Source organism: Dasypus novemcinctus, chromosome 16, assembly GCF_030445035.2.
Source record: "Dasypus novemcinctus isolate mDasNov1 chromosome 16, mDasNov1.1.hap2, whole genome shotgun sequence".
Taxonomy (NCBI): Eukaryota; Metazoa; Chordata; class Mammalia; order Cingulata; family Dasypodidae; genus Dasypus; species Dasypus novemcinctus.
In genome coordinates this window covers 38,784,744-38,810,446 of record NC_080688.1, presented here as the reverse complement: position 1 = coordinate 38,810,446, position 25,703 = coordinate 38,784,744, and the positions used below count along the sequence as shown (strand labels likewise).

The following is a 25,703-nucleotide window of genomic DNA, read 5'->3' as shown; positions in this document are numbered from 1 at the left end:
TTCGGAACTGGAGCTGGGGCTGGGGGGCAGGGCCGGATCCTATGCTCCATCCCTCTTTCGCTGCACCTGTCCTGGGAAGGGATGACACAGATGGTGGGCAGGTGGACATCGGGCAACCCCACTGCCAAGAGAAGGAAACTGTTTCTCATGGGACGTTTTAAGAGTCTTCCCCTGCCCCCGGTTTCTACATCCTTAACCTTCATGGTGATAGCGTGAATTCCTGACAGTTATTTTTCTTTCTTACAAATAAGCCTTCCCGTGGCCATATTTTGTATAGAATTTCAAACTGAACGACACCAACAACCAAAAAGGCAGGTAGCAAGCTGAGTATGGGGAATAAGAGAGGAACAGCTCTCCCATGGCAAGGAAAACGGCAATGCATGTGAAAAAAATAGCCATCCGTAGAAAGCCATATCTCCAGTCTGTTTCACATCCTGTCAGCTTTATGGTATGCTCTAAACAGAATGGAAAGAAAAGCTGTGGGGCTCGCATACCCAAATCAAGGAAACAGCGTGTGTGATGATTGCAAAAGGAACCTTGACTGTGGAATTTCCTGGTTTTTGAGAACTCTTGAGTTTAAGGATGGTGTGTTTTCCGTCTCAGAGAACTTTCCAACCGCAAAGTGAACCGCCAGAAGAGGAGTGTCAGCCTGTGTTTCTGATTTTCCGTCTTTTGCACAGAGCAGCTCTGCCCGGTACACACGCTGGAAGAGCTCGAGCAGGGCCGTGGCGCGCAGCAGGCTGCCTGGGCAGGGGACTGCCGGCCCTGTGGTCGGGTCCCAGGTCCCACGTGGGGTGGGGTGGGGGTGGAGGCAGCTGGCAGGCCTGTTTTATTTAGACCTAGATAATACACTGTCCAGTGTAGTATTTCTTTTCTTCTTTTTCCTCTCTCTCTTTTTTTTTTTTTGCTTTTCAAATTTTAAATTAGTGTCAACATTGAGAAATCTGGTGATTTCTTGATAAAAGTCCAGATTGCCAGATTCTTTTGAAAACAAAGAACGGCTGCTAATGTTGGGCCAGCCTTTCCACATGGTGGCGGTCGCCAGGATGGGCACGTGCTCTCCAGGCCAGCCGGTCACCAGCACCCTTGGGCTGGCCCTGTTCCAGCTTATATCCTCTTACGCATTTGTACTTTCATTCATTCTGCAGCCAGTGCAGTGCTGGGCTCTGAAGCCACAGAGCGAAGTGGGACACGGCCCATGTGCCAGCGAGGCCACCAGTAGCAGCTGAGGGCACTGACGCCCACCTCGCTGTTCACCCTCTTGGGTGGGCAACAGCTTAGCTGCACAAAACGGGACATCCAACGATCGTTTCTCAGACTCAGTCTGTTGACATCTGGGGACAGATACTGTGTCCGGGGTGATCCTGTGCCTCGTAGGGTGTTGAGCAGCAAGCCTGGCCTCATCCTGCCAGTCACCAGTAGCACTGCCTCCAGCTGTCGCGACAAAACTGTCTCCAGGGACGTGGACTTGGCCCAGTGGTTAGGGCGTCCGTCTACCACATGGGAGGTCCGCGGTTCAAACCCTGGGCCTCCTTGACCTGTGTGCAGCTGGCCCATGCGCAGTGCTGACACGCGCAAAGAGGGCCGTGCCACGCAGGGGTGTCCCCCACATCGGGGAGCCCCATGCGCAAGGAGTGAGCCCCGTAAGGAGAGCCACCCAGCGCGAAAGAAAGTGCAGCCTGCCCAGGAATGGCGTGGTGCACACGGAGAGCTGACTCAGCAAGATGATGCAACAAAAAGAAACATGGATTCCGGGTGCCACTGATAGGGATGGAGGCGGTCACAGAGGAATGCACAGTGAATGGACACAGAGCACAGACAACTGGGGGTGGGGGCGTGGGAAGGGAAGAGAAATAAATAAAAAAATAAATCTTTAAAAAAGTCTCCAGACATTGCCAGATATCCCCTGGGGGCCAAAATCACCCCCAGTTGGGAATCACTGATCTAAAGGTTTGTTGTGGTTAGTGGACATTTGCAATTTCAGCAGGATCTAAAGGAGCATGCTTATCTCTTTCATTAGAGATTGGGAGCAACTCAAGGGTCAGGTCCCCACTGACCCCTCCCGCCCCTTCTGAGCTCCCAGAGCTCTGGGTGTGGCTTCTGTGAACCCTTAGGAGGCAGAATGAGCAGGAGGTGTGCCCACGCCATCTCACCCCTGAGGCCAGGAGCCCCTCCCGAGAAGGAACACATTCCACTCGTCTCCCATCTCTAGGCTTAGCACCAAGTGCCTGCTGAATAAATAATAAATGGGCAGACTTCTGTATACTGTACCCAAGAAAAAATAGAAACCTAGGCACTCAATGTTGGTCCGCTTTTAATGCCCATAATTAAAAGCAGCTGCTCTTGTCCAGCTAATTATACTGTGGTGGTGGTGGTTCTTGTTTTAATTATAATATTTTCAATGACAAAATATTTTAAACCCAAAAACTTAAATATCCAGATTCAAATTTAATTATTCATTTTTTAATTAACAATTTTATGGTATTTATTGAGATTAATTCTCTGTATTCCCAAGTTTCAGCTAAAGGTATCCAACCCATATAAAAGAAAAACATTCTGAACTGTGAGCAGTGAACTCTCAGGTAGAATTAGCCATGGATACCTCTTCTTTGAATCCACTTGTTTAGACCAGGAGAGTCACCCTTCTCTTTGGAGTAGGGTAGAGTCAAGCAAAGTTAGGAATAGCCAAAAAGCGACCCCTTTGTTTTTAGGAGTCTGTCATCGTCTTCTCCCGTTTGTTCATCTTCTGTTGAACCTGCCAATTGGTCACAGATTTCCAGCGTGAGGGTCACTTTGACTCCCTTGGCCCTAGCACAAACCTGATGAACACCAAGGGTCATTAGGAGAGGACCTTACCCCATCTTTGAGTAAGGATATCTTATCCTTTAATTTTAGGAAACTTCACGGAACTGTCCAGATCTACGTGTAGGAAGAACTAGGGTTGACGTCTCCTACTGCACCCCAAAATGCCTCTGGAATCACAGCATCTGAAATTCCCATATCAGTTTTCTCTTTGAATTTTTTAGGAGGGACTTCCCTATGAATTTAAAATTTGAAATCCCCTCTTTAAAACGCTACCTAGGGAGCAGATGTGACTGGGCGGGTGAGCCCCCACCTCCCACACGGGAGGTCCTGGATTTGGTTCCCAGTGCCTCCTGAAAAACAAAACAATCGAAACCAGCAAAACAAACCAAAAAAACCAACTCAGGGAAGCTGATGAGGTTCAGCGGTTGAGCACCAGCTTCCCACATAAGAGGTCCTGGGTTCATTCCTAAAGAAAGCCTTCTGAATAATCACCTTTGGGCTATACCTCTCAGTGCAGATTAATTCATCGGATTATGGACTGCCGGTCCATTGGACAGATAAGTTTTGGTGAGGAAAAGAGAAAAAAACCAAAAACAGGAACACAAGGGAGAAAAGGGAGCAAGTATGACGATTCAGGCATTCACTGAAAAAAACATTTATTGAGCTCTGCATTCGTGGCTGGGCCTGCAGCGAGGGAGGGGAAGGCATCCCCCTCCTCTGTCTGCTCGAGTGGGTTAAAGAGGAATTAATCGGATAACCATGCTAATAAATGTAAAATCAAGATGGGGCCTTTGGTACCGGACAGGAGAAAGAGAAGGGTTTGGAGAGGCATGGAAAATAAACCTCCAGAAGAGAAGCTGGTGATGAATATTTTTGGCTGGATGCACCCTGCAATCTGATGTTTATGCCTTAGTAACATGAAGTTTGTTCACTTCAGGAACGACTGGATTAGGCGATTTGCAAACAGTTCAGTCAAGCTCCGACTTAAAAAGTTGTAATGCTATTAAGATTCCTGCAGCCCTTGTCAGCCTCCTCCCGCTGCTGAGAACACAACATCAAAGCTCTGCGCCCCCCCCCCCCCCCGGGGCCCTAAACAGTAAACCCACCGCGGGCTTGTTTTCATTTTAGAGTCCACTAAGCTGCTTTGGTATTCCGTAAAATAGCCAAGCCAGAGAAATCAAGTGCAAGGTTATCATGCTTCAGCTTTGGTCTAAGGCTTGTGGGAGTAAAAACGGTAAAGGGCCAGCCACTGCTTTGTTCTTGTGATTAAGGAGGATTGGAATCGGTATAAAACGACTGATTCCGCAGTTACACTTGCAGAAGTGAAACCCTCCCCAGCCCGGGTCTCCGTGCAGCCCGTGGATCAGGTCACGGTGACCCTTGCCCAGGACCGCGTTCTTTAAGGATGTGAGAGCACGGCAGATCTGCTGAACTGAAAAGCCTGTGGGCCAACAGAGTGGCTTCCCCTTCCCCACCACCTCTCCATCCGGAGGGAGAGGGAGAAGAACCCTCTAGCCTCTGGGGACCTGAAGGAGGCAAGGGACAAGCAGACCCCCAACTTCACAAGTGGGTCTTGTTTCCATTGTTGGCCTTTTGGAACTTGGAACATAATTTCTCCCAGAAACCACCTTATTAAATGATGATTCTAGATCGAGAAAAAGCCTCAGAAATTTATTTCGTTCATAACAGAGGCACTTATTTCAGATATATTATGATGAGTCAAAAGGTGAGTTCAATGCTACTTGTTGACTTATTCACATTATTCTCACTATGTATAATAATATACATAATACACATGGGAAGCGGACTTGGCCCAGTGGTTAGGGCGTCCGTCTACCACATGGGAGGTCCGCGGTTCAAACCCCGGGCCTCCTTGACCCGTGTGGAGCTGGCCATGCGCAGTGCTGATCTGTGCAAGGAGTGCCCTGCCACACAGGGGTGTCCCCCGCATAGGGGAGCCCCATGTGCAAGGAGTGCGCCCCATAAGGAGAGCTGCCCAGCGCAAAAGAGAGTGCAGCCTGCCCAGGAATGGCACCACGCACATGGAGAGCTGACACAACAAGATGATGCAACAAAAAGATACACAGACTCCCGTGCCACTGACAACAACAGAAGCGGACAAAGAAGATGGCGCAGCAAATAGACACAGAGAACAGACAACTGGGGTGGGGGGGGGAAGGGGGGAGAAATAAATAATAAATATTTTTAAAAATATATACATTTCTCTAGGAAAGAGGAAAGTCCCTTCCAGTTTGGAGCTTAAAGATAAGCGCAGCCCCCTTGTTTTCATTCCAGTTGAAGACGAGCGCCTCTCTCTGCCCTCACACAGAGCCCTTTAGTCACTGGTGAGGAGACTGCGGTGGCTCAGGGAGGTTTCCCACTCTCTGTGGTTGGCAGGTGGATGATGAGGGAGTAGATTTGTTCTCTCTTGCTCCAGAAAGCGGGACTTAAGCTCCTAAGCGAGGTATGAGAAGCATTTTTAGGCCAGTCTTTCTCCTTGAGAGAGGAGCCCTGACTCCGTCCACCCGCAGGCCAGCCACAATGCCTTCCCCAGGTAAGATGCCAGAGGCACTCGCTTGAATCCCACGACTAGAACTGTTCAGCTGGGGGCTGGGCTTGCTTTATACCTGAGGTTTACGCTGGAGAGTTTGGGCAGTTCCTGGGCCTCATGAGAGTCACAGCTGCAGATTGGCGGGGAGGGGGCCACGCGTTCCTTGACAGGTTGTGTGTGGGGACTGGCAGCCGAGGAGCCGCAGCGTCCTGGCTCGAGGGAGTGCAAAACTGACCTCTTGCTATTGCTTTTTTCAGCCTCCTGCTTGGTGGACTTGGAGAGGCCTTACTGATTCTCTCAGAGAAGAAAGGCTCATAAAGAAGCAAGAAAGTAAGCCTCACAGATGCCAGTTGGAGAACGCCGCACCCTTGCTTCGTCCCTTTCTGTCGAATGTGCTAGAAAGAAGAAAGCAAGGGCAGTAAGAACAAGCCAGGGTTCCCAGTAGCCAGAGCCAATGACCTGCTCTTCCTCTGACCAAGCTGAATGTGGTTGTAGATGATGCGAAGGCTCCATCTGCTTCTCATTGCTTCAAGGACAACGGTTGCTGGAGGTTTCTGGGCTTCCGCAGAGGAGGGGACTGTGTTGTCTCCCCACTTGGAGAAGTCCTGCCTGGCTGTGCTGTCCCGGCTCTGCAGGAACAGGAGATGCAGGATTTCACAGGGATGGCTCAGCTCATCTTGGTTGAAGTGCTGGCTCTTCATATACTGGCTATTCTTTAGCAAACAGTGCTCTCAGTACAGGGTAGTGGGTCCAAGGTGGTATGTTTGATTTCTTGTTCTGTATTTTTTATATAGAGATGGGGGTAAAGGGGTAGAGATAAGGGGGTCTGGTGGTAATTCTGGGCTAAGTCAGAGACCAGGAAAGTCACTTTACTACTTGGGAGTGGGTTCTGAAGTCTTTCTTGTGGTTGACATTGCTTTTTATTTTCTGCTTCTAAATTTCTCTTGGTTCTTGTAATCTTGTCAGGGTGTGTGTTGGCCTTAATTCTATTTGCTATTTTTTGCCCACCAGTTAGGTTGGCAATTACCAGAGAATAGGATTTATAAGGATAGATGGATGTCTTCCCTTGGCAGGTAAAAAAACAAAGGAAACGCTTCCATAAAACTTTCAATCCATTTAATTCTCTGATATCTCAGAGGAGGTTTCAAATCATTGGACACTGAAGTATATTTTCCAGACCAGATTAAAAATTGGATTAAAACCCTATATCTTACCTCTATAGAGTCTTGAATGGATTTACATGAAATGATAATTTGATCTTGAACCCACAAAGAAGGTTTAAGAAAATAATGACTAGCTCCAAGTATTTCTGTTCTTAACAGGTTTTACAAATACCTTATTACTCTGCCAGGTGATGGAGAGTTTTGGTCATTTTGAGATGAAGAAGGAAATGTAGTTCAGTGAGTCTCCATCAGGAAGCCAGGCCCGGCAGCGTTGCCCCCTGTGTCGTTGATGGAGACTCCCCTTCAGCATCCGGAAATGAGCCTTGCCAGTTCTTGGCCCTGTGAAGGATAAGGTCCACTTGTAAGGTCATTGGTCAGTGACCATTTTTCGGCCTGCTTTCTCCCATCTGTTGAAAATGAAGGACATATGGGAATGGCTGAGCATATTTGCATCTTAAGTATCTTAAATTCACTTCCCTGTGTTTCCCTGGTCTCTGCTTGACATTTAAGGTAAATATGTTCAGAGTGACCTTTACACATATGTAATTTCAACTTGCTTTTGCTCTTTTATCTGGGATGTCGAACTTTCTATAGACTGAGGATAAACTAAGTAATCTGGGTTTAGCATTTTCTTTATTCTTTTGCTCTCACAAAACTCTGCCTGTACAACCAAGGCCAGTTCTTTTCCACTTGCAGAAAGTGGCATCTGTCCATATGCTGTAACGCCTGTCTTCCCACATGCTGTTCAAGCGGCGCGTCCTAAGCCTGGGCAGAAACCTGAGCAGCCAGCAGGCCCATGCGCCCGTTCCCAGCGGGAATGACCTCAAAAACTTTTGCTGAAGAGTTTTAGACCTACTCACTGCCCCCCTTTTAAAGGATTTCTAGCAAAGGCTTTTGGTTTTTGTGTTAATTGCATTCTAGGGTCACACTGTTTCGCAAAATCTCAGGTATTTTCTTACACCAGCAAGCAGTAGCCCATAAGGTGTCTCTTCAATATACCCATCTGTTCTTGGGCTTTTGCCTTCCAGCTTTAACCAAGCTTTAGCCACCATCTTTTATGCCCAAGATCTCATGCTCAGCTCTGAATTCAGGGGGAGCCCTCAGGTCTGTAAAGTGAGGGGCTGGACTGAACCAGGGCAGTCCCTCCTCCTCAGCTTCTGCAGCTGCTAAGCCCCAGCCCATGCAGGGGGTCTCCAGTCTACCCCAGCAGGCCCTCTTAACTCCAGTGGATCAGTCGCAGCCTTTTCTGATTCTGATTAACTTTGCCCCTTACTGGCCCCAAATCAATACCAGGTTTCATTGTCATCATCATCATCATTCATACAAATAAAGCATATGCATTTTGTCCAGAGAGGGAAGGTTCTGTATGATTGTGCACTGTATTGTTATTACTCTCCTGCCATGGACATAAAAACAAACCATTTTTTTGGAAATTTGCCTTTCTTTTTCATCTCTCCGGCCCTGGCAGGGGAATGTGGCAGAAAGGCTGTGATTCCTGGCAGGGAGTGCTTACATCTTAGGTACAGGCCGACTTCCTCCTCTTGCATCCGGGCCACTTAGCTCTAGATAGGGAAGGGTCCACCCAACCCCTCCTTCTTGGCCTGAGCTTTCCAGTACCCAGGCCACCAAAAACATGTGGCTCTGGGTCCCTTGAAATGTGGTTGGTCCAAATTAAGATGTGCCATAAGTGTAAATACACACCAGTTTCAAAGACTTAGTATTAACAAAAGAATGTAAAATATTCATAATTTTTATATTGATTGTGTGTTGAAATAATATATTGAATATATTGGATTAAATAAAATATATTTTCAAAATTAGTTTCTCCCCTTTTTATCTTTTTAAAATGTGGCTGCTAGAAAAGTTAAAATTGCATACATGGCTTGCATTCTGTTTCTGTTGGTCAGTGCTGATCTAAAGTGATTCATCTGGTGGCAGCTCCTGGGGTTAACAACCTAATGACAATCTCTAAGATGTAGTTTTTACAGAGTGCTGAGTATATGCCAAGCACTGTGCTAGGTAGTTTCTATGCTTCATGTGGTTTACTCTTCCCAGTGGTAGGGCAGGTGACATTCTTTCCCCTTTCATTCTCTCCTTTTTTTTTTTTTAAGGGGAAGCAGACGCTTAACCACTGAGCCACATCCGCTCCACAATGAGAGTTGGTTTTTTCATTTGTCTTGTTTGAGGAAGTACTGGGGATCGAACCCAGGACCTTGTACATGGGAAGCAGGCACTCAACCTCTTGAGCTACACCCGTTCCCCCATTCTCTCCCTTTTAACAATGAGATTCAGCAACTTCTCTAGAGCGGGTTAGTACTTGAACCCAGGTCTTTCTGACCTCAAGGCCCATTCTTTTAATGTTTACTGGAGAGAATTCTGGAGAAGGAGAAATGAATCCTTCCCCCCACATTTTACAGAAGATTATCAGAATTCTCCAAGATGTGCAAAGTACTGGAATCCTAACACCCCTGAGGTTTGTGATGCTTTCCCTGGGGGCCACACGCCTTTCCTGCGCCAAAGGGCAGGCTCTGTGGCCTGAGTCCAGCGCCTTCCCCGCCTGGCCACCAGCCTCTTCCCCTCAGGTTGTGCCTGAGGTCTGCCCCCATGGGGGGGGGGGCGGCCACCAGGAGCACTTTGGGAATGTGCTCTCCCCTGCTCTCACCTGAAAAGGAACTCTGCTTCCGGAACACACCAGGCTCGGTTTCTCAGCGACTGGCATGTTCAGACGGCTGAGGTGCTGCAAGGCTGAAGGAGGAGCCTCGAGCCCACGGCTGAAGCTGCCTTGAGCCGCACCGCTGAGCTGTCCTGTGACTCCACGCCATCGTGAGCTCACTTTCCACGGGAGACACACACGGAGCAGCCACGGGGCTTCCCCAAACACTGTCCAGGTTCTTGGCCATCATGAGAGGGAGTTCAAGGACGAGCCACAAATTAATTAAACAAGCAGGGGATTTATTGGGGGGTAGAGCAAGAGAAGAGAAGTACATCCCCGAGTCACGGGGATAGGCATTTTCAAGGGAGAAAATGCAAAGTTCTGCCCTGTTTAATGGGGGTGCCGCGCTGATTGGCGTGTCTGAGACAAAGCAGGGGAACTCTATCGGGTGATCTGCTTTGCTTAGGGGGTTGGGGATTGCTCTCCCGCTGGCTTCTGGCTGCTGTCCACGAGCTCTGCAGGGCGCATCGGCCAGCAGTGAGTGGCCTCTGGTCACAGTCCATGAGGTGAGATGTCACTGTCATGAGGCGTGGGGTAACCTGAAAGCTAGGTGGGTGGGTGGTGGTGACGCCACTCCCACCCCTTCCCTCTTTGCTGGCTGCCTTCTGATAATGCAGCTTTTTGGGTGTGGGTGCTTATAAGCTGCCTTTTTTTTTTTTAAGATTTTATTTTCCTCCCCCCTCCCCATCCCATTGTTTTTGTGCTCACAGTCTGCTTTCTGTGTCCATTCGCTGTGTGTTCTTCTGTGTCTGCTTGTCTTCTCTTGACGCGGCTCTGGGAACGGACCCTGGGACCAGCTCCCTGGTCTGCTGCGTCTCTTATTGTCGCTCCTCGTGTCTCTTTTTATTGCATCATCTTGCTGCACCGGCTCTCTGCGCGGGCCAGCACTCCACGTGGGCCAGCTCGCCTTCCCCAGGAGGCCCCAGGAATTGAACCCTGGACCTCCCATATGGTAGACAGGAGCCCAGTCGCTTGAGCCACGTCCGCTTCCCAGCTGCCCCTTCTTAACTGGCCTGTGTGACTTGGCAGGTTAATGCCAGCCAGCAGGCTTTCGCCTCAGTGTCTCTTACCAGGCTTATTAGGTTTTCTGCCCCTTCCTCCTTGGGTTCCTCTTCTCTCCTGCCTCGCTAAGGTCCTTAGCCCGTTAGAGGGGGAGGGAGGACTCCTCACTGCAGGCTTCTGCCTGCCCCACGAGGCTGGGATCTGCGCAGGAGGCTGGGATCTGCGCAGGCCCGCTGCAGGGGGAGCCGAGAGCGCCGAGCTGTGGGGTGGTACGCCGGGGCCACGCTCGGGGGTGCGACCTAAAGCCCGTCAGAGGGCGCCTTGGCGGGTGGGGCTGGGGTGGCGGGTGGGGCCAGCCCGGGGTGCCTGGCAGGTAGCCTGGGGAGTAACAAGTGTGGGCGCCGCCGCCGCGTGCCAGGACGCGTAGAGGCTCCTGCACGTTGCGCCATCTCTTCGTAGCCCGACGTACAGACGGGGCCTCCCAGGCCTGACAAGACGGGCGCTGCCCCAGGCTCACGTGCTGTCCAGCCAAGCTTCGAAGGCCGTTAGCACAACCAGTGCACCCCGACCGCCTCCCCGGGTGCTGGGTCAGTCAGGGGCCTCGCCCGCTCACCTCCGCACATCCCCACGAGGCCGAGCTCTAACGCGCCGAAGGAGACGTGCCCCCGTGGCCCTGGCGCAGGCCCCGGCTGCCAAGGCTGTGGCCCCTGCTGCCTGTTGGGTGGGACAGGTGCCTGCAGGGCCCCCTCGGCCCGAGACCCCGGGCAGCACACCGGCGGGGAGGCGGAACCTGCCCTGGAGCTCCCACGAGGCTCGCTCTGCGCTGGAGACATTTCTGCCATGGCAAGTGCGCTGTGCTCCCCGGTGAAATGAGGATCCTTTGCTGTGCTGTGAGCTGAAGTTACAGGGCCTGGTCGGCAGCGATTCATTCGCCCTGGAAAAGCCAACAGTGGCATCTGAGCCTGCGGGCCCGACAGGGGAGTGGCCTGAAGGCATCGTGCCCTCCCTGCCCCCACCCCACCCCAGCTTCCCCTTCTTTGGCAGCTGGGGGAGAAACCTCCTTTCAAGAATTAAGGAACATTTGAGTCATTTATTTTCTGCTTTCTGTGTGAAAAGGCCTGGAGGCCTGGAAAAGAGGGAGCCTACATTTGTCTTCACTTGGAGCCCCCTGGAGAGTAATGGAAGCCCTTGGCAATTCACCCTCAGTCCCGCACCCAGGCCAGCGGCTCTGCATGACAAACACAAGTTCAGGGGCGCTGTTTGGTGAGCAGCACTCTAACTGGGAGATGGAACCCCGGCTTTGTCCCTGGCTCCCTCACTACGCTGGCAAGTAATTTCAACCCATCTTCGATTCGGACGTTTATTTCTTCAGTCCTTCACTCATGGAATGCATGGTGGATGCCTCCTGGCTCTAGTCTTTGTTACAGACGTCTACGTTTTCTCCAGCCGAGCTTAAAACTGCCACCCTTGCTGGAAGTGAGGCCGGCTCTTCAAACCGAGGCTGTGGGCAGAGCCCCTGCCCAGCGAGGGAGGCTGGACTTGTCCATGGGGCAGAAGCGGCTGTGTGCTTTGCAGAGCTGCGCTGGCCGCTTTCTCCGTGATTGCTTCCCTAAAGCAAATAAACACACTCCCTGCGCTCCGGGAGGCCCTGAGTCTACAAGAAGACTCTCAGGCTGAGATTTTTTACTTTTTAATAACAGTTATTGAGACATAATTCACCTGCCCTAAAATTCACCCATGTAAAATATACGATCCAGTAGTTTTAGTATATTTGCAGAATTGTGCAACCATCACCACTATATTAATTTTAGAACATTTTCATCACCCCCCCCCCCGACCCCAGGAAGCCTCAGACCCACAGTCATTCACTCAAACACATAATACCCCACCCCACCCCCCTGCCCCACGCCACCTGCCGACCTAGTCAATGGCTAGTCGGCTTTCTGTGACTGTGATTTGCCTTTTCTGGATATTTCATGTGAATGGAATCACAGGGTATGTGGTCTTTTGGGTTACACTGCAGCCTTTTGAGTTCAGGGGATTCTTTCAAAAGCTGCCTTCCTAGCAGCCCGGAGCAGCTGGTGCTGGACCTGCGGCTTGGAAACACTGGGCATAAGGGACTCCAGCACCTGGCGGAAGGCGAGGGAGCTACGCAAGAGCCCTGCGAGTTTTCTTTTTCAGCCAATACCCTTCTATGACCTTCCAGTCCTTGTAAAGCCTGTTGTGCGTGGCAGTCCCGCGTTCGCTGTGCTTAGGGAATTTCGGGGTCTGGGTCTGCCGTTTGCGGGTGGAATCAGGAGGGGAGAGGAGAAGCAGGTGGTGCGGCTTTAAGCCTTCAGCTCCCGGCGGCTGTCCCCTTCTCACTGGGGATCTGCACGTTGCTGACTCCTTCTGGAACACCTGCCCTGGGCAAAGCACTGTCTCCCTTGAGCCAGGAGAACTGCACACAAGGCCATTGTGTGCGTTTGCAGTGTGCGCACATGCTGAGGGGAAGTGGCTGAGAAGGAGGGAGTGGTGAGTCCTGTGTAGGCTGCCGGTTTCAAGGGTCCAGGCACAGCCTGGCCTCGGGTGTGGGCCACTGGGGATCTAGGCCCTGGGTGGGGGGAACAGATCCCCTGGAGCAGGCGTTCTTAACCATTTTTGTCCTACGGACCGCTTTGCCAGTCAGGTGAAAACCACGCACCCCTTGCTAGGTCCACATTGTACTGTGTGTTATTTAATAAATATATCATACGTGAACCAACCTCCCCAAGAATGATGTTTTTTTTTTTTAAAATTAAATTAAATTAAAGAGCCCTGCCCTGGAGGAGGGGTGGGGGGATGCGGTCTGTTTGGATTCCGCCTCCGCAGCCCTCCACACCATTCCCAGCCCAGGCCTAGCTGGAATCTGACCCTGAGCTCAAGCTCGGGACCAGCCCCACTGCCTGCAGGTAGCTGCACGGGGCTCAGATGCCCGTCTCCTAGGCTGTGGGCACCGACTGCTCACTGAACGGCTTGTCCAGTATGCATCTCCTTTTCCTCCGTAGTAACAGAACTCTGATTTGATCTGAGCGTCTGTGTGTACAGTTAACAGGTTCCCTTGCAGCCCCATGTGGTTAGATGACTAAGTTCTGACCAGCGAGGTATAAGTAGAAGTCAATGGGTGGCACTTCTGGACAGTTCCTTAGAAGAGGGTCAGACAGGTAGAAGAGGCCCTTTTTTGTCCTTTCCAACGTCTTCCTGCTTCTTGGATTGAGGGCATGATGGCTGGAGTTTTAGCATCCATCTTGGGCTTTGAGGCAACCTGGAGGATGGAAGCTGTGGTCTAAAGACAGACAGAACCTGAGTCCCTGATGAGATAGATAGTGGAGCCTCCAAACCAGTCATGAGCTGCCCACATCCAGGCTTTTTGTATACAGTGAAAGTATCAACAAAGTTGTCCTTTGTTCAAGCCACTGTTATTTCTAGTTTCTGTTACTGGCGGTTGAAGGCCACCCTAACTGAAATAGACTAGGAAACCAGCTTGGTGTGGTGGAGAAAGCATGCACTGATACTTTGTAGTGGGACAGACCTGACTGCATGCCTTCCTCTGTTCTCTTTCTACACACGATTGCCACCCAGTGTAGAAATGGCCGCTTACCTGCTTGTTCTCCCCCCCCCCCCACTGTAAGCTCCTGAAAGGCAGGGCCCATGTCTAGTTACCTTTGTCTTACCATGCCTAGTACAGCGCACATAAAAGATGCTCAAAAACTGTTGCCCTGGGAAAACGGACTTGGCCCAGCGGTTAGGGCGTCCGTCTACCATATGGGAGGTCCACGGTTCAAACCCCGGGCCTCCTTGACCCGTGTGGAGCTGGCCCATGTGCAGTGCTGATGCGCACAAGGATTGCCCTGCCATGCAGGGGTGTCCCCCGTGTAGGGGAGCCCCATGCACAAGGAGTGCACCCCGTAAGGAGAGCTGCCCAGCACGAAAGAAAGAGCAGCCTGCCCAAGAATGGCGCCGCCCACGCTTCCCGTGCCGCTGACTACAACAGAAGTGGACAAAGAAACAAGACGCAGCAAACAGACACAGAGAACAGACCCCCGGGGGAGGGGGGGAATTAAATAAATAAATAAATCTTTTAAAAAAAAAACTGTTGCCCTGAACTGATTTTATTTTTTTAAAGAATTAGAAAAAAAATTTCCCTCCCCTCCTCCCCAGTTGTCTGTTCTCTGTGTCCATTCACTCTGTGTTCTTCTGTGACCGCTTCCATCCTTATCAGTGGGACCAGCAATCTATGTTTCTTTTTGTTGTGTCATCTTGCTGTGTCAGCCTGGGGTTTGAACTGCAGACCTCCCATGTGGTAGGCAGGCGCCCTATCCATTGGGCCAAGTCTGCTTCCCCTGAACTGATTTTAAATCCTCTACACTTACTAGCTCTGTGGTCTTGGACTCGCTGAGTCTTAATTTCCCTAATGACAAAAGTGGGAGTTGTAATACCAGGGGTGTTTCAAGGACTTAACAAGATTACGTAGCATTTAGCACCATGTCTAGTCCAAGAAATGGTGGACATTGCTAGCATTATTACTGTTTTTTTTCCCAATCTTTCAAAAAATATTTATTTTTATCCTCCCTTTCCCTGCCGAGACAATTCCCTCGTCTGTCTGCTCATCTTCTTTAAGAGGCACTGGGAACCAAACCTGGGACCTCCCATGTGGGAGACAAGGGTCCAACCGCTTGAGCCACTTCCACTCCCTGCTGGTTGTGGTGTATGCTGGTTGCGGCGTCTGCTCGTTGCGGCATCTGCTTGTTGTGGTGTCTGCGTGTCTTCTTTAGGAGGCACCAGAAACTGAACCTGGGACCTCCCATGGGAGGCGGGCCCCTAATTGCTTGAGCCACATCCACTACCGCTATGTTTTCTAATACATCTCTTTTCTAGTCCTCACGTGACCCTCCACTTACTTCTGAAAACCAGACTTTTGCTTTGGCCTAAGGCCAAGTCTCTGACATAGCCCTCCTGCGTTCATTCGGTTCCCAACTTATTCCCTTTGCCTTCTTTTTAGTCTTGAGAACCCCGTCAGTGCACGCAGTCCTTAGGTTGCCTGTTTCCAATTCCGGCCCCTTCTCGTCTGCCCTTATGTTGGCAGGTAGGTCAGGATAGAGGGAGAGTGGGGGCTTTGCCCTCTGCATGAGGGTCCTGGTCTTCCCATGAATAGAGTAGGAAATCAATTGCAAAAATGACCCCTAATTTTCACTCTTCCTTGTTTTTTATTTTTTTATTTTTTTTGTCTTTATTTTTTAAATGTTACATTCACAAAAATAAGAGGTCCCCATATACTCCCCACCCCCCTCACCCCACTCCTCCCCCCATAACAACAACCTCCTCCATCATCATGAGACATTCATTGCACTTGGTGAATATATCTCTGAGCATCGCTGCTCATGGTCAGTGGTCCACATCATAGCCCACACTGTCCCACAGTCCACCCAGTGGGCCATGGGAGGACATACAATGTCCGGTAACTGTCCCTGCAGCACCACCCAGGACAACTCCAACCTCCGAAAATGCCCGCACATCACATCTCTTCCTCCCACTCCCTAACCCCAGCAGTCACCATGGCCACTTTCTCCACACCAATGCCACATTTTCTTCGATTACTAATCACAATAGTTCATGAATGGAATATTAGTAAGTCCACTCTAATCTACTCTATTCCTCTATCCTGTGGACCTTAGAATGATTGTGTCCACTCCACATCTACATCAAGAGGGGGCTTAGATTCCACACATGGATGCTGGATGCTGGATGCAATTCTCCTGCTTTCAGTTGTAGGCACTCTTGACTCCCTGGTGTGGAGGTTGACCTTCTTCACCTCCATGTTAGCTGAGTGGGGTAAGTCCAATAAACCAGAGTGTAGGAGTTGCAAGTCTGTTGAGGCTCAGGGCCCGGCTATCACATGGTCGGTCTAGAGATTCAGGTCCCCTGGGTATACACTAAACCCCAGCACCAACTACAGTTCTGGTAAAAGTAACAGGAAAGGCCTGTGGACAAAGATCACATCTGAGTCCAGCTCCATCCCACAGAAACACAAACTCCAAAGTAGGGCCAACTGACATGGCACTGAACTCCATCTGCCGTGACCATAGAACCTGTGGGTCTCTGTAGCCCTTGGAAGAACCAATACCTGGGGTTGTATCTACTTTATCTGTCTCTGTCACTCTTCCTTGTATGCATACGTTTTGTAATTCTTCCCTTCAAAAAATGGAGCCTATTTCTTCAATGCTTGAATCTGGGCTAGCCTTTGTGACTTGCTTGGCCCATAGAATGCAATGGAAGTGATGCTACCAATTTTGAGCCCGGGACATAAGAAGCCTCATACACTTCCGCTTGCTCTCTTGGACTTCTGCTTCCACCCTGAGAACAAGCCCATGCTCACCTGGCTGGAGGATGAGAGACCACGTGGAGCAGAGCTGAGTCATCCCAGCAAGGCCATCCTAGACCAGCGAGCCCTCTGCTGACTACAGATTCCTAAAAGTGAGCCTCGTCGAGAGCAGCCGAGCTCGGCTCAGATCAGCAGAGCTGCCCAGCTGACCCAGAAATGCAGGAGAAATAATAAATCGTTGTTAGTTTAAACCACTATGATTGGAGCCAATGTAGCTCAAGCAGTTGAGCCCCTGCTTCCCACATATGAGGTCCCAGGCTCGATCCCCAGTACCTCCTAAAAACAAAACAACAAACAAATGAAAAAACCAAGTTTGGGGAGCTGGTGTGGCTCAGTGGTGGAGCACTGGCTCGCCAGAGTAGAGGTCCTGGGTTCAAGCCCCGGCCCCCAGACCTCAAAATAAAACAAAACCCCACTAGGCTTTGGGGCTGTTTTGTGACAATTGCTTCCAGATACAGAGGGGACGAAAAGAGAAGAGAAGCAGGGCAGAAGAGCCTTTTGGAAAACACCCTGCCCTGACTGGGTGGAGCAGCCCCCGCAGCCCGGATGCTTCATAGTTTATGGTTTCCTTAGAATTCGTGAGGGTCAGCCCTGTCTCTCTGGCTGTCACTCCTGGCGAGGGAGAGGCAGGGGAACCGGAGTTGCAGCTTTCTGTGTGAGTCCCACCGTCATCAAGCAGCCGCCAGGAGGGGAAGAAGCTTTCAGGCAGGACAGGACGGGCTGGGACTGGGGCTGCCTTAGCCGTATGTGCCAGCTGGGACACAATTAAGCTCTACATTTCAAATAACTTCAAGTGAACACATGTGGGCCAAGCTATTAATGGCAGGCTGAAAAACAGTGAAACATCAGCGCCACTGCATGCCGGACTCAGGGGCCCCGCTTCGGTGGCTCTCCTCCAGGTCTCCTGACCCCACTCTGCCCCAGCCTATTGTTTCCCACAGTTTCTTTAACTCAATCCTTTATTTTTACCCCAAGTCTTGATGTCCCGCATCTGAGAAGCAGCTCCACCAGGGCAGTGGCACTTGCTCTACCACCCTTGTCCCACTTGCTTTGATCCTCCAGCAGAGTGGATGACCTTTGCCTTGGGGTACAGCTCTCCGCTCTCTTTATTTAAAGCTGTGGGTAGAGACTTCCTGAGACTGGTTTTATTTGCTATGGAAAAAGAGCTTGCTCCCTGTTTTTCAGGATGGTGCAGTTAGCATACCTTTTTGGATGCCTTGGCGAGGCCGTGGCGGGCAAGCTCTGGGACTTCTACAAAGCAAAGTGTGTCTCCCCCAGAGGAGGCCTCATAGCTTAAAGGATGGGACAGCTTTGGAAAATACCCTTCCCCAAAAGCTGATTGGGATTTGTAAGGACTTCCCAAACTGGGTGGCCAGAGGGGTTTCAGAGAAATCGAAAGTATGTGTGTTACGTGTGCATAGAGGGTGTGACGGTCCACGGCTGGCTGCACCCCAGAAAAGCACGTTCTTACGGTTAATCCATTCCTGCGGGTGGGGACCCATGGGCAGTAGGATCTTCTGATGAGGCTACTTTAGCTAAGGTGTGACTCATCTCACTCAGGATAGGTCTTAGTCCTCTCACTGCAGTCCTTTATACAGGGAATGAATACAGAGAAGAGAGCGAAAGCCAGGGAAGCAAAGAGCTGAAATCCAGAAAACCACGTGCCTTGCCACGTAGCAGAGGAGCTAAGGATCCCTGGCAACAGGTTTTTGGGAAGAAAGCCTAGCCTTCATGATGCCTTGATTTGGACATTTTTCTCAGCCTCAAAACTGTAGGCTTGGCAGCGGACTTAGCCCAGTGGTTAGGGCGTCCGTCTACCACATGGGAGGTCCACAGTTCAAACCCCGGGCCTCCTTGACCCGTGTGGAGCTGGCCCATGCGCAGTGCTGATGCGCGCAAGGAGTGCCCTGCCACGCAGGGGTGTCCCCGCGTAGGGGAGCCCCACGCGCAAGGAGTGCGCCCTGTAAGGAGAGCCGCCCAGCGTGAAAGAAAGTGCAGCCTGCCCAGGAATGGTGCCGCACACACGGAGAGCTGACACAGCAAGATGATGCAACCAAAAGAGACACAGATTCCCGTGCCGCTGACAACAACAGAAGCGGACAAAGAAGATGCAGCAAATAGACACAGAGAACAGACAACTGGGGTGGGGGAGGGGGGAAGGGGAGAGAAATAAGTAAATTTAAAAAAAAACAACAAAAAAACCCCTGTAGGCTTGTAAGCTGAAAACTTCCCGTCGTCAAGGCCAATGCATGTCATGGCATCTGCTCTGAGGAGCCTAGGAAACCTCAGCAGGGTCGATCTATGCTCAGTGGGAGTGTGCGCCGGGATCCCAAGAGGTGCAGACCGGGCTGCGTGACCAGGAGGGAGCCGCAGCGGGGCCAGCAGGCTGTGGCGGAGGGCTGGGGATGGGGCTGGCCAAAAGGAGCTTTGGGAGGGAAAGGGGCCTAGGGCAGGAGGCCCCAGAGGTGACGCTGAGGGGCAGAGACAGGTCCCAGTCACAGAGACAGGAAGGATGAAATGCAGAGCGGAGCTGGACTGGCAGCTTGGAAGTGCAGGGGATGGAGTAGCCCGGGAGCCTGTGACAGAGGCAGCCGTGACACGAGCTGATAAGAAAAGTGAGCGCATGGCACAGCCCAGGAGATGAGGGGTGCCCTGGGAGAGAAGAGAGAATCAGCTCCTTCCTACAAGCAGAAGATTGGGCCTTGGAGGTAGGCTGGGGTGAGGGAAGGCAAAGCAGCTCAGGACTCCGTGAGGCCCCGCAAGGGGCTGGCATGAGGGCCAGGACAGGGGGCCAGGAAGCATCCAGAACAGCGTGTTCTGGTTTTCACGGGGCATGTGGTAGAACCTGCAGGACCCTGGTGAGGGGCCTTGACTTGGTGGCACGTGGGTCTGTTTGTGAGTGTGACTGTGTGCCATGTGTGGATGTCTCTGTGGGTCTGTGAGTGTTGACTGTGTGTGCATTTGTGTCCTTGTATCAGGGTGTCTGTATAGCTGGGTGTCTGTGTCCACATGCGTCAGCGTGTAGCTGTGTGTGTGGATCTGTTGAGTCAGCGAGCACTACTGGGTGTTGTTCTATCTGTGACTGAGTTGTGCATGTGCATGGAGGCCGGAGGGGCCTCTGGTCCCTGTGGTGGGTCCTGGGACCCGCCCGACCTGGAAGGCACTGAGTGGGCTCAGCTGTGGAGGACTTGGGGGGTGGGGGTAGAGCATGGCCCCTGCTGGGACCCCGGCCGCCCCCTCACAATCAGTCATGATTGCCGGGCTCTGCTCTGAGAGAGTTCTGGGTGCTCTGCTCCCCACTGCTCGGCGCAGCAGCTGTGGGGCACAGGGGGCTGAGGCTTTGGAGTCCGATTCCTCCTCGCCAACATTGAGTTTGTTCTCTCTCTGTACCTGCCTGGTCCCCTTGGTCTCTTGCAGTTTTACCCTGAAAACTTTGGACTTCCTACCTGGACCCTGTGCGGCCTCCGATTTTCCATTTGGGTCTGGGGAGAGCTTTTGGGGAGGACGTAGACAATGGTCCCCCAGCTAGAACCAAGGCCAGGTGGGTGAGGCTTGGAACACCATACAAGGAATCCAGAGGTGGTGTGCAATTCCGGCTCTCCGTAAGGGTTTCCTTGGAAACGGGCCTTTCTCTTGGATGTGGTAGGACTGTAGCAGTAGCAGCCTATGGGAAAGGCTCGCACCTGGGACTCAGGCGTGTCAGCCCAGCAAGGCCATGGGATTATCACATGAGGCTCAGGGCTCCACACGCTGCGGGGTTTCTGTTCCCCAACACTTTAGCCTGCAGGAAAATAATTTTGTGGGGACAAGTAGGAGAGGAGCTAGGAACAAGCTTTGGAAATGGCTATCAGGTGTTAATGAGCTTGTCAAAACTCCTGGCCCTGAACCCTTGCAAGAGGGGAACACCTGCCCGGCTTCCCCAGGTGAAGGTGTTAGAGGCCTGGCCCGTGCAGAGCCCCCCATGCCTTCCTTCCCCCCCCTGCCTCTCCCAGCCCCTCCTCTTTTCTCAGGGCAGTTGGGGCCCTGTGGCCTCCCTTCATCGCAGCTCAAGCTGTTCCTCTGCATCCTGCACGGCACTTGTCTCGTTTCTTCTGGAACTCTAGGGTCCTGGGGGAGATGTCAAGGCCTCCTCGTCTCCCGACAGCGAACCTGCCTTCTGGGACTCTGCAGGGAGGGGTCGAAAATGAACGAGCCCCTCCAAGTTCAGCTCAACTCATTGGGCTCCAGGGACGCCAGGCGTTCCCGGGACCCTGCCCTCTGCTCACCCTTCCTGCCTCCCTACAGTCGCTCTGAAGCATCAAGGGGAGACCATCCTCTGGCTGCGTGGCAGAACATCACCCCTTCCAGGCAGGACAATCTGAAAGGCGCCGTTCCCCCAGGCTTGCCTGGGAGCACGATTCGGTGGGTGTCACCCCCCCCAGTTGGGTGCCCTGGGCATGCGCCAGGGCTCGGCTCCGTTGTGCCCTGCGCGGCGGCTCCGGCCACCAGGCCCTGTGACCCCAAATGAGGTGTGCTGTTTTCCCCTTTGGTCCTTGAACATATCTGTGCTACAGTATTTTCTTCTGTAGCAGGATTTTGGTTTTCCTTACTCAGCTTTAGTGGGAGGTTAATATTAAGAGTTGTTTCCATTGAGCGAGCATGTATTGGGCGCCTACTAGCTGCCAAGGCCTGGGCCAGACGTTGGTTATCTCACTGGATCCTCCCAGAACCCCTCCGACCCGGAGGGCACTTTTCCCCCTGCGGGGCAGACCGCTCCCGTCCCTCTGGCGCTGAGCCTGTGCTTTCTGACCCCGCCTGCCTCTCCCAGAGCCGGCAGCCCCCGGGGGGCCTCGAGGCTGCTCCAGGAAAACTGCCCCCTCCCTTCCCCGCCCCCTCCTCTGGCTGCTCGGGTTTCCCAGGAAATTTATTTTGCCCCCAAGCCTCCTTTGAAAACGGTTTCTGCTACTCTTTAGGTACAGGAGAGGGGGAAGTAATCTATTCCATTTGTGGCTTGTTTTTCATTTTGCAAAGAAAAATGAGCATTGGGTTCAAGGGAGATGGCAGCCTTAGGAAAAAAAATCATATCTGGCTTTGACACTCATAAAATAGTGTGTAGGTTCCACCAGGGACTTCTAGGGACACCTCAAAAGGGATCTGCTTCCTTTGCCTTGAAGCCGGGGATTTTGGAAAAATCATTTATCGTGAGTGGTTCTGGCAGAACCTGCCATCCGGCCTCCCCATGGGACCGACTGGGTTTTCTCTTGTCTCGGCTTTACTGCTCCGCCCCTGTTCAGAGGCCCCTCAAGAGAGAGCGCCCAAGAACTCCAAGGGTCCAAGAGGGTGCACAGTAGGGCCAGAATGCCTTTTCCTGCGCATGTGGATGGGGCCTGGACATCACAGTACTGCAGAGGGCTGCGTCAAGGTCAGGCTCATTACCAGTCAGTCAAACTGGCTCCTTTGGGGGTCACTGAAGTGAGTTCAGTGAAGGAGCTATTTATGGGGGTGTGGATAGGTTAAGGTGCCAAGAAGGATGGAAAGGCTCTGCGGACCAGGCTGTGGGGTTCATATCTGGACCTCTTTCCCCCTCCTGCTCTCTGATTTCCTGTCGGTTCCCCTCTCAACAGAACCCTCCTGGAAGCTGGAAGGCGAGGGACCTGGTGGTAGGGGCTCCAGGGCTCGGAGCAGAGAATTGATTCAGGGATGCAACTGGAGAACAGTCCGCCCAATGGAGCTATTGTTTTATGAAGAGCCATTCAATTCAACCAACATTTATTTGGTGAATTCCCCATGCAGTCACTGTGCTAGGTGATGGGGGGAAATGGTATTGTGTTAGTGACCTAGTGACTGCAGAGGTGCCTCCTGGGGCTTCCAGCCAGAGCTGGAGTTCTGCAGATGGAGGAGATTTTAATATGCAAACAAACCACCAAGGGATCTGGTTACAATGCAGATTCTATTGCTCCTGGTCCAGGGCCCACACTTTGCATAGCAAGATGGTAGCACAAGATCTGAGAGTAACACAGGGAAGCACAGTACTCGCCAGACGTATCTTTATGGTCCAACCAGCCCTACATTTCGACTTTCTGGAATATCTATTAGAAGCCTTTAGAAGTCTGAATGGTCCTTTACGGGGGCAGAGGGTTTTCTAAGATAGTACCCTTTCCCCAATTCTGGATTGGGTCTCTTTTGCCTGGTGCACTCGTGTGCGCGAAGAACTGGTGATAAGAATCAGTCCCTTTACAGGCATATCTCATTTTCTTGCATTTCATTTTATTGTGCTTTGCAGATATTGCATTTTTTACAAATCAAAGTTCCTGGCAACCATGTCAAGCAAGTCCATGGGTGCCATTTTTCCAACAGCATGTGCTTACTCCATAGCTGTGTCACATAATGCTTGCAGTATTTCAAACCTTTTCATTATTATTGATGTCTGTTCTGGTGATGTCACCAGTGATCTCTGATGTTACAATTGTAATTGTTTGGGGGTGCTACAAAAGATGGCCCATGGAAGATGGTAAACTTAACTGATAAATGCGTGTACTCAGACTGTTCCACTGAGCTGTTCCCTGTCTTGCTCCCTCTCCCCCAACTGCCCCCCACATTTCCTAAGACATAACAATATTGAAATTAGGCCAATTAATAACCCTACCATGGCTTCTAAGTATCCAAGTGAAAGGAGGAGTCACACCTCGCTCTTTAAATCAAAAGCTAGAAATGATTAAGCTTACTGAGGAAGGCATTTTGAAATTTGAGATAGGCTGAAGTTAGGTCTCTTGTGCCAAACAAGTTAGCCAAGTTGTGAATGCAAGGGAAAAGTTCTTAAAGGAAATTAAAAGTGCTACTTGAGTCAACATTGCTAATGATAAGAAAGCAAAAGTCTTATTGTTGATATGGAGAAAGTTTGAGCAGACTGGATAGAAGATCAAACCAGCCACAATATTCCCAAAGCCTAATCTAGAGCAAGGCCCTAACTCTCTTCAATTCTCCGAAGGCTGAGAGAGGTGAGGAAGCTGCAGAAGAAATGAGGCTTAAGGAAAGAAGCTGTCTCCATGACATAAAAATATAAGGTGAAGCAGCAAGTTATCCAGAAGTTCTAGCGAAGATAACTTGGTGAAGGGGGCTACACTAAACAACAGATTTTCACTGTAGACAAAACAGCCTTCTACTGGAAGGTGACATCTAGGATTTTCATAGGTAGAGAGGAGAAGTCAATGCCTGGCTTCAAATCTACAAAGGCAGACTGATTCCCTTGTTAGGGGCTAATGCAGCTGATGACTCTAAGTTGACTGCCAATGCTCAGTTACCATTCTGAAAATGCTAGGGCCCTTAAGAATGACGTTAAATCTATTCTTCCTGTGCTCTATCAATGAAACAACAAAGCCTGGATGACAACACATCAGTTTACAACATGATTTACTGAGTATTTTAATTAAGCCCACTGTTCAGACCTACTGCTCTGGAAAAAAAGATTCTTTTCAAAAAATGACTGCTCATTGACAATGTACCTTGTGGTGCTTTGAAGCTGTATGTACCCCAGAAAATCATGTCTTTAAAATCTAATCCATTCCTATGGGTGTGGTACCATTTAAGTAGGATCTTTTGGCGAGAGTACTTCAGTTAAGGCATGCTGCATCTCATTCAGCAAGACTCTTAACCCTCTTACTGAAGTCCTCTATAAACAGAATGAATACAGAGAGAAAGCAACAGACACTCAACGCTGAAAACAGTGAAACCCAGAAAAGAAGGAAGAGACCAGCAGATGCCATCATGTGTCTCACTACATGGCAGAGCTGCCAAGGATTGCCGCCAGCTGGACTTTGGAAAGAACACATCGTCATCTTGATGAAGTCTTGATTTGGACATTTTCCTGGACTCTGAGCATAAGTGAATAAATTCACGTTATTTAAATCAAACTCATATCATAGTATGGCTTTGAGCAGCCCAGGAAACTAAAACACACCTGGTCATCCAAGAGCTCTGATGATGTGTAACGAGATGAATGTTGTTTTCATGCCTGCTAACACAGCATCCATTCTGCAGCCCATGGCTCAAGTCAGTTCTACTTTCAAGTCTTATTTAAGAAATACATTTCATAAGACTATAGCTGCCATCGATGATCCCTCTGATGGATCTGGGAAAGATCAACAGAAAACCTTCTGGAAAGGAGTCACTATTTTAGATGCCATGAAAAACATCCACGATTCATGGGAAGGGATCAAGATATCAACATTCACAATAATTTGGGGATTCCAACCCCATGGATGACTTTGAGGGGTCCAAGGCTTCTGTACAGGAAGTACCTGCAAATGTGTTAGAAACAGCAAAAGAACTAGAAGTGGAATCTGAAACTGTGACTAAATTGCTTCATTCTCATAATAAAACTTGAATGGATGAGGAGTTGCTTCTTATGGATGAGCAAAGAAAGTGATTTCTTGAGATGGGATCCACTCCTGGTGAAGATCCTATGAACAATGTTGAAATGACAATAAAGGATTTGGAATATTAAATCAACTTAGTTGATGAACAGCAGCAGGCTTTGAGAAGATTGACTCCAATTTTGAAAGAAATTCTACTGTTGGTCAAGCGCTATCGAACTCTACAATATGTTACAGAAAAATTTTTCATGACAGAAAGAGTCAATTATGCGACAAACTTCATCATTGTAAAAAAAATAAATTGCCAGCCACCCTGACCTTCGGCAGTCACCACCCTCATCTGTCAACAGCTGTCAACATCAAGGCAAGCTCCTCCACCAGCAAAGCAATTAGGACTTGCTGAAGGCTCAGATGATTAGCAATTTTTCAGAAGTTTTTTAATGTACATAATGCTATTGCACACTTAATAGCCTATAGCATAGTGTAAATGCAACTTTTATGTGCACTGGGAAACCAAAAAATTCTTGTGCTTGCTTCCTTGTGGTGGTCTGGAACCGAGCCCTCAGTATCTCTGAGGTAAGCCAGTATCTATCATTTTCCACTTTTACTGCCTTTTACTTCAGTTCTGCCACGCAGTTGCACTACGAGAAGCCACTTTTCGTTTTAGTGTTAACGACATGTAACTCCAGATTTATATTCTTGATGTTTATGACCTGGT

The 25,703-nt window shown here is 50.5% G+C and overlaps 1 protein-coding gene across 4 annotated transcripts in view; it reads left to right on the top strand.

The window, feature by feature from the left end:
• The window catches only part of TMEM241 (transmembrane protein 241), a 140,070-nt gene extending 131,731 nt beyond the window's left edge, over positions 1-8,339 (top strand). For 3 of the 4 annotated variants that reach the window (XM_058277548.2, XM_058277545.2, XM_058277550.2), the window contains one exon: positions 5,614-8,339. In XM_058277548.2, the coding sequence (XP_058133531.1) occupies positions 5,614-5,674 (61 nt within the window). In that variant the 3' untranslated portion in view covers positions 5,675-8,339. Of the gene's footprint in view, positions 1-1,148; positions 1,304-5,613 lie in introns of those variants that run through there. The other variant, XM_058277547.2, reaches the window with a different exon arrangement.
• The last annotated feature ends 17,364 nt before the right edge of the window (positions 8,340-25,703 follow it).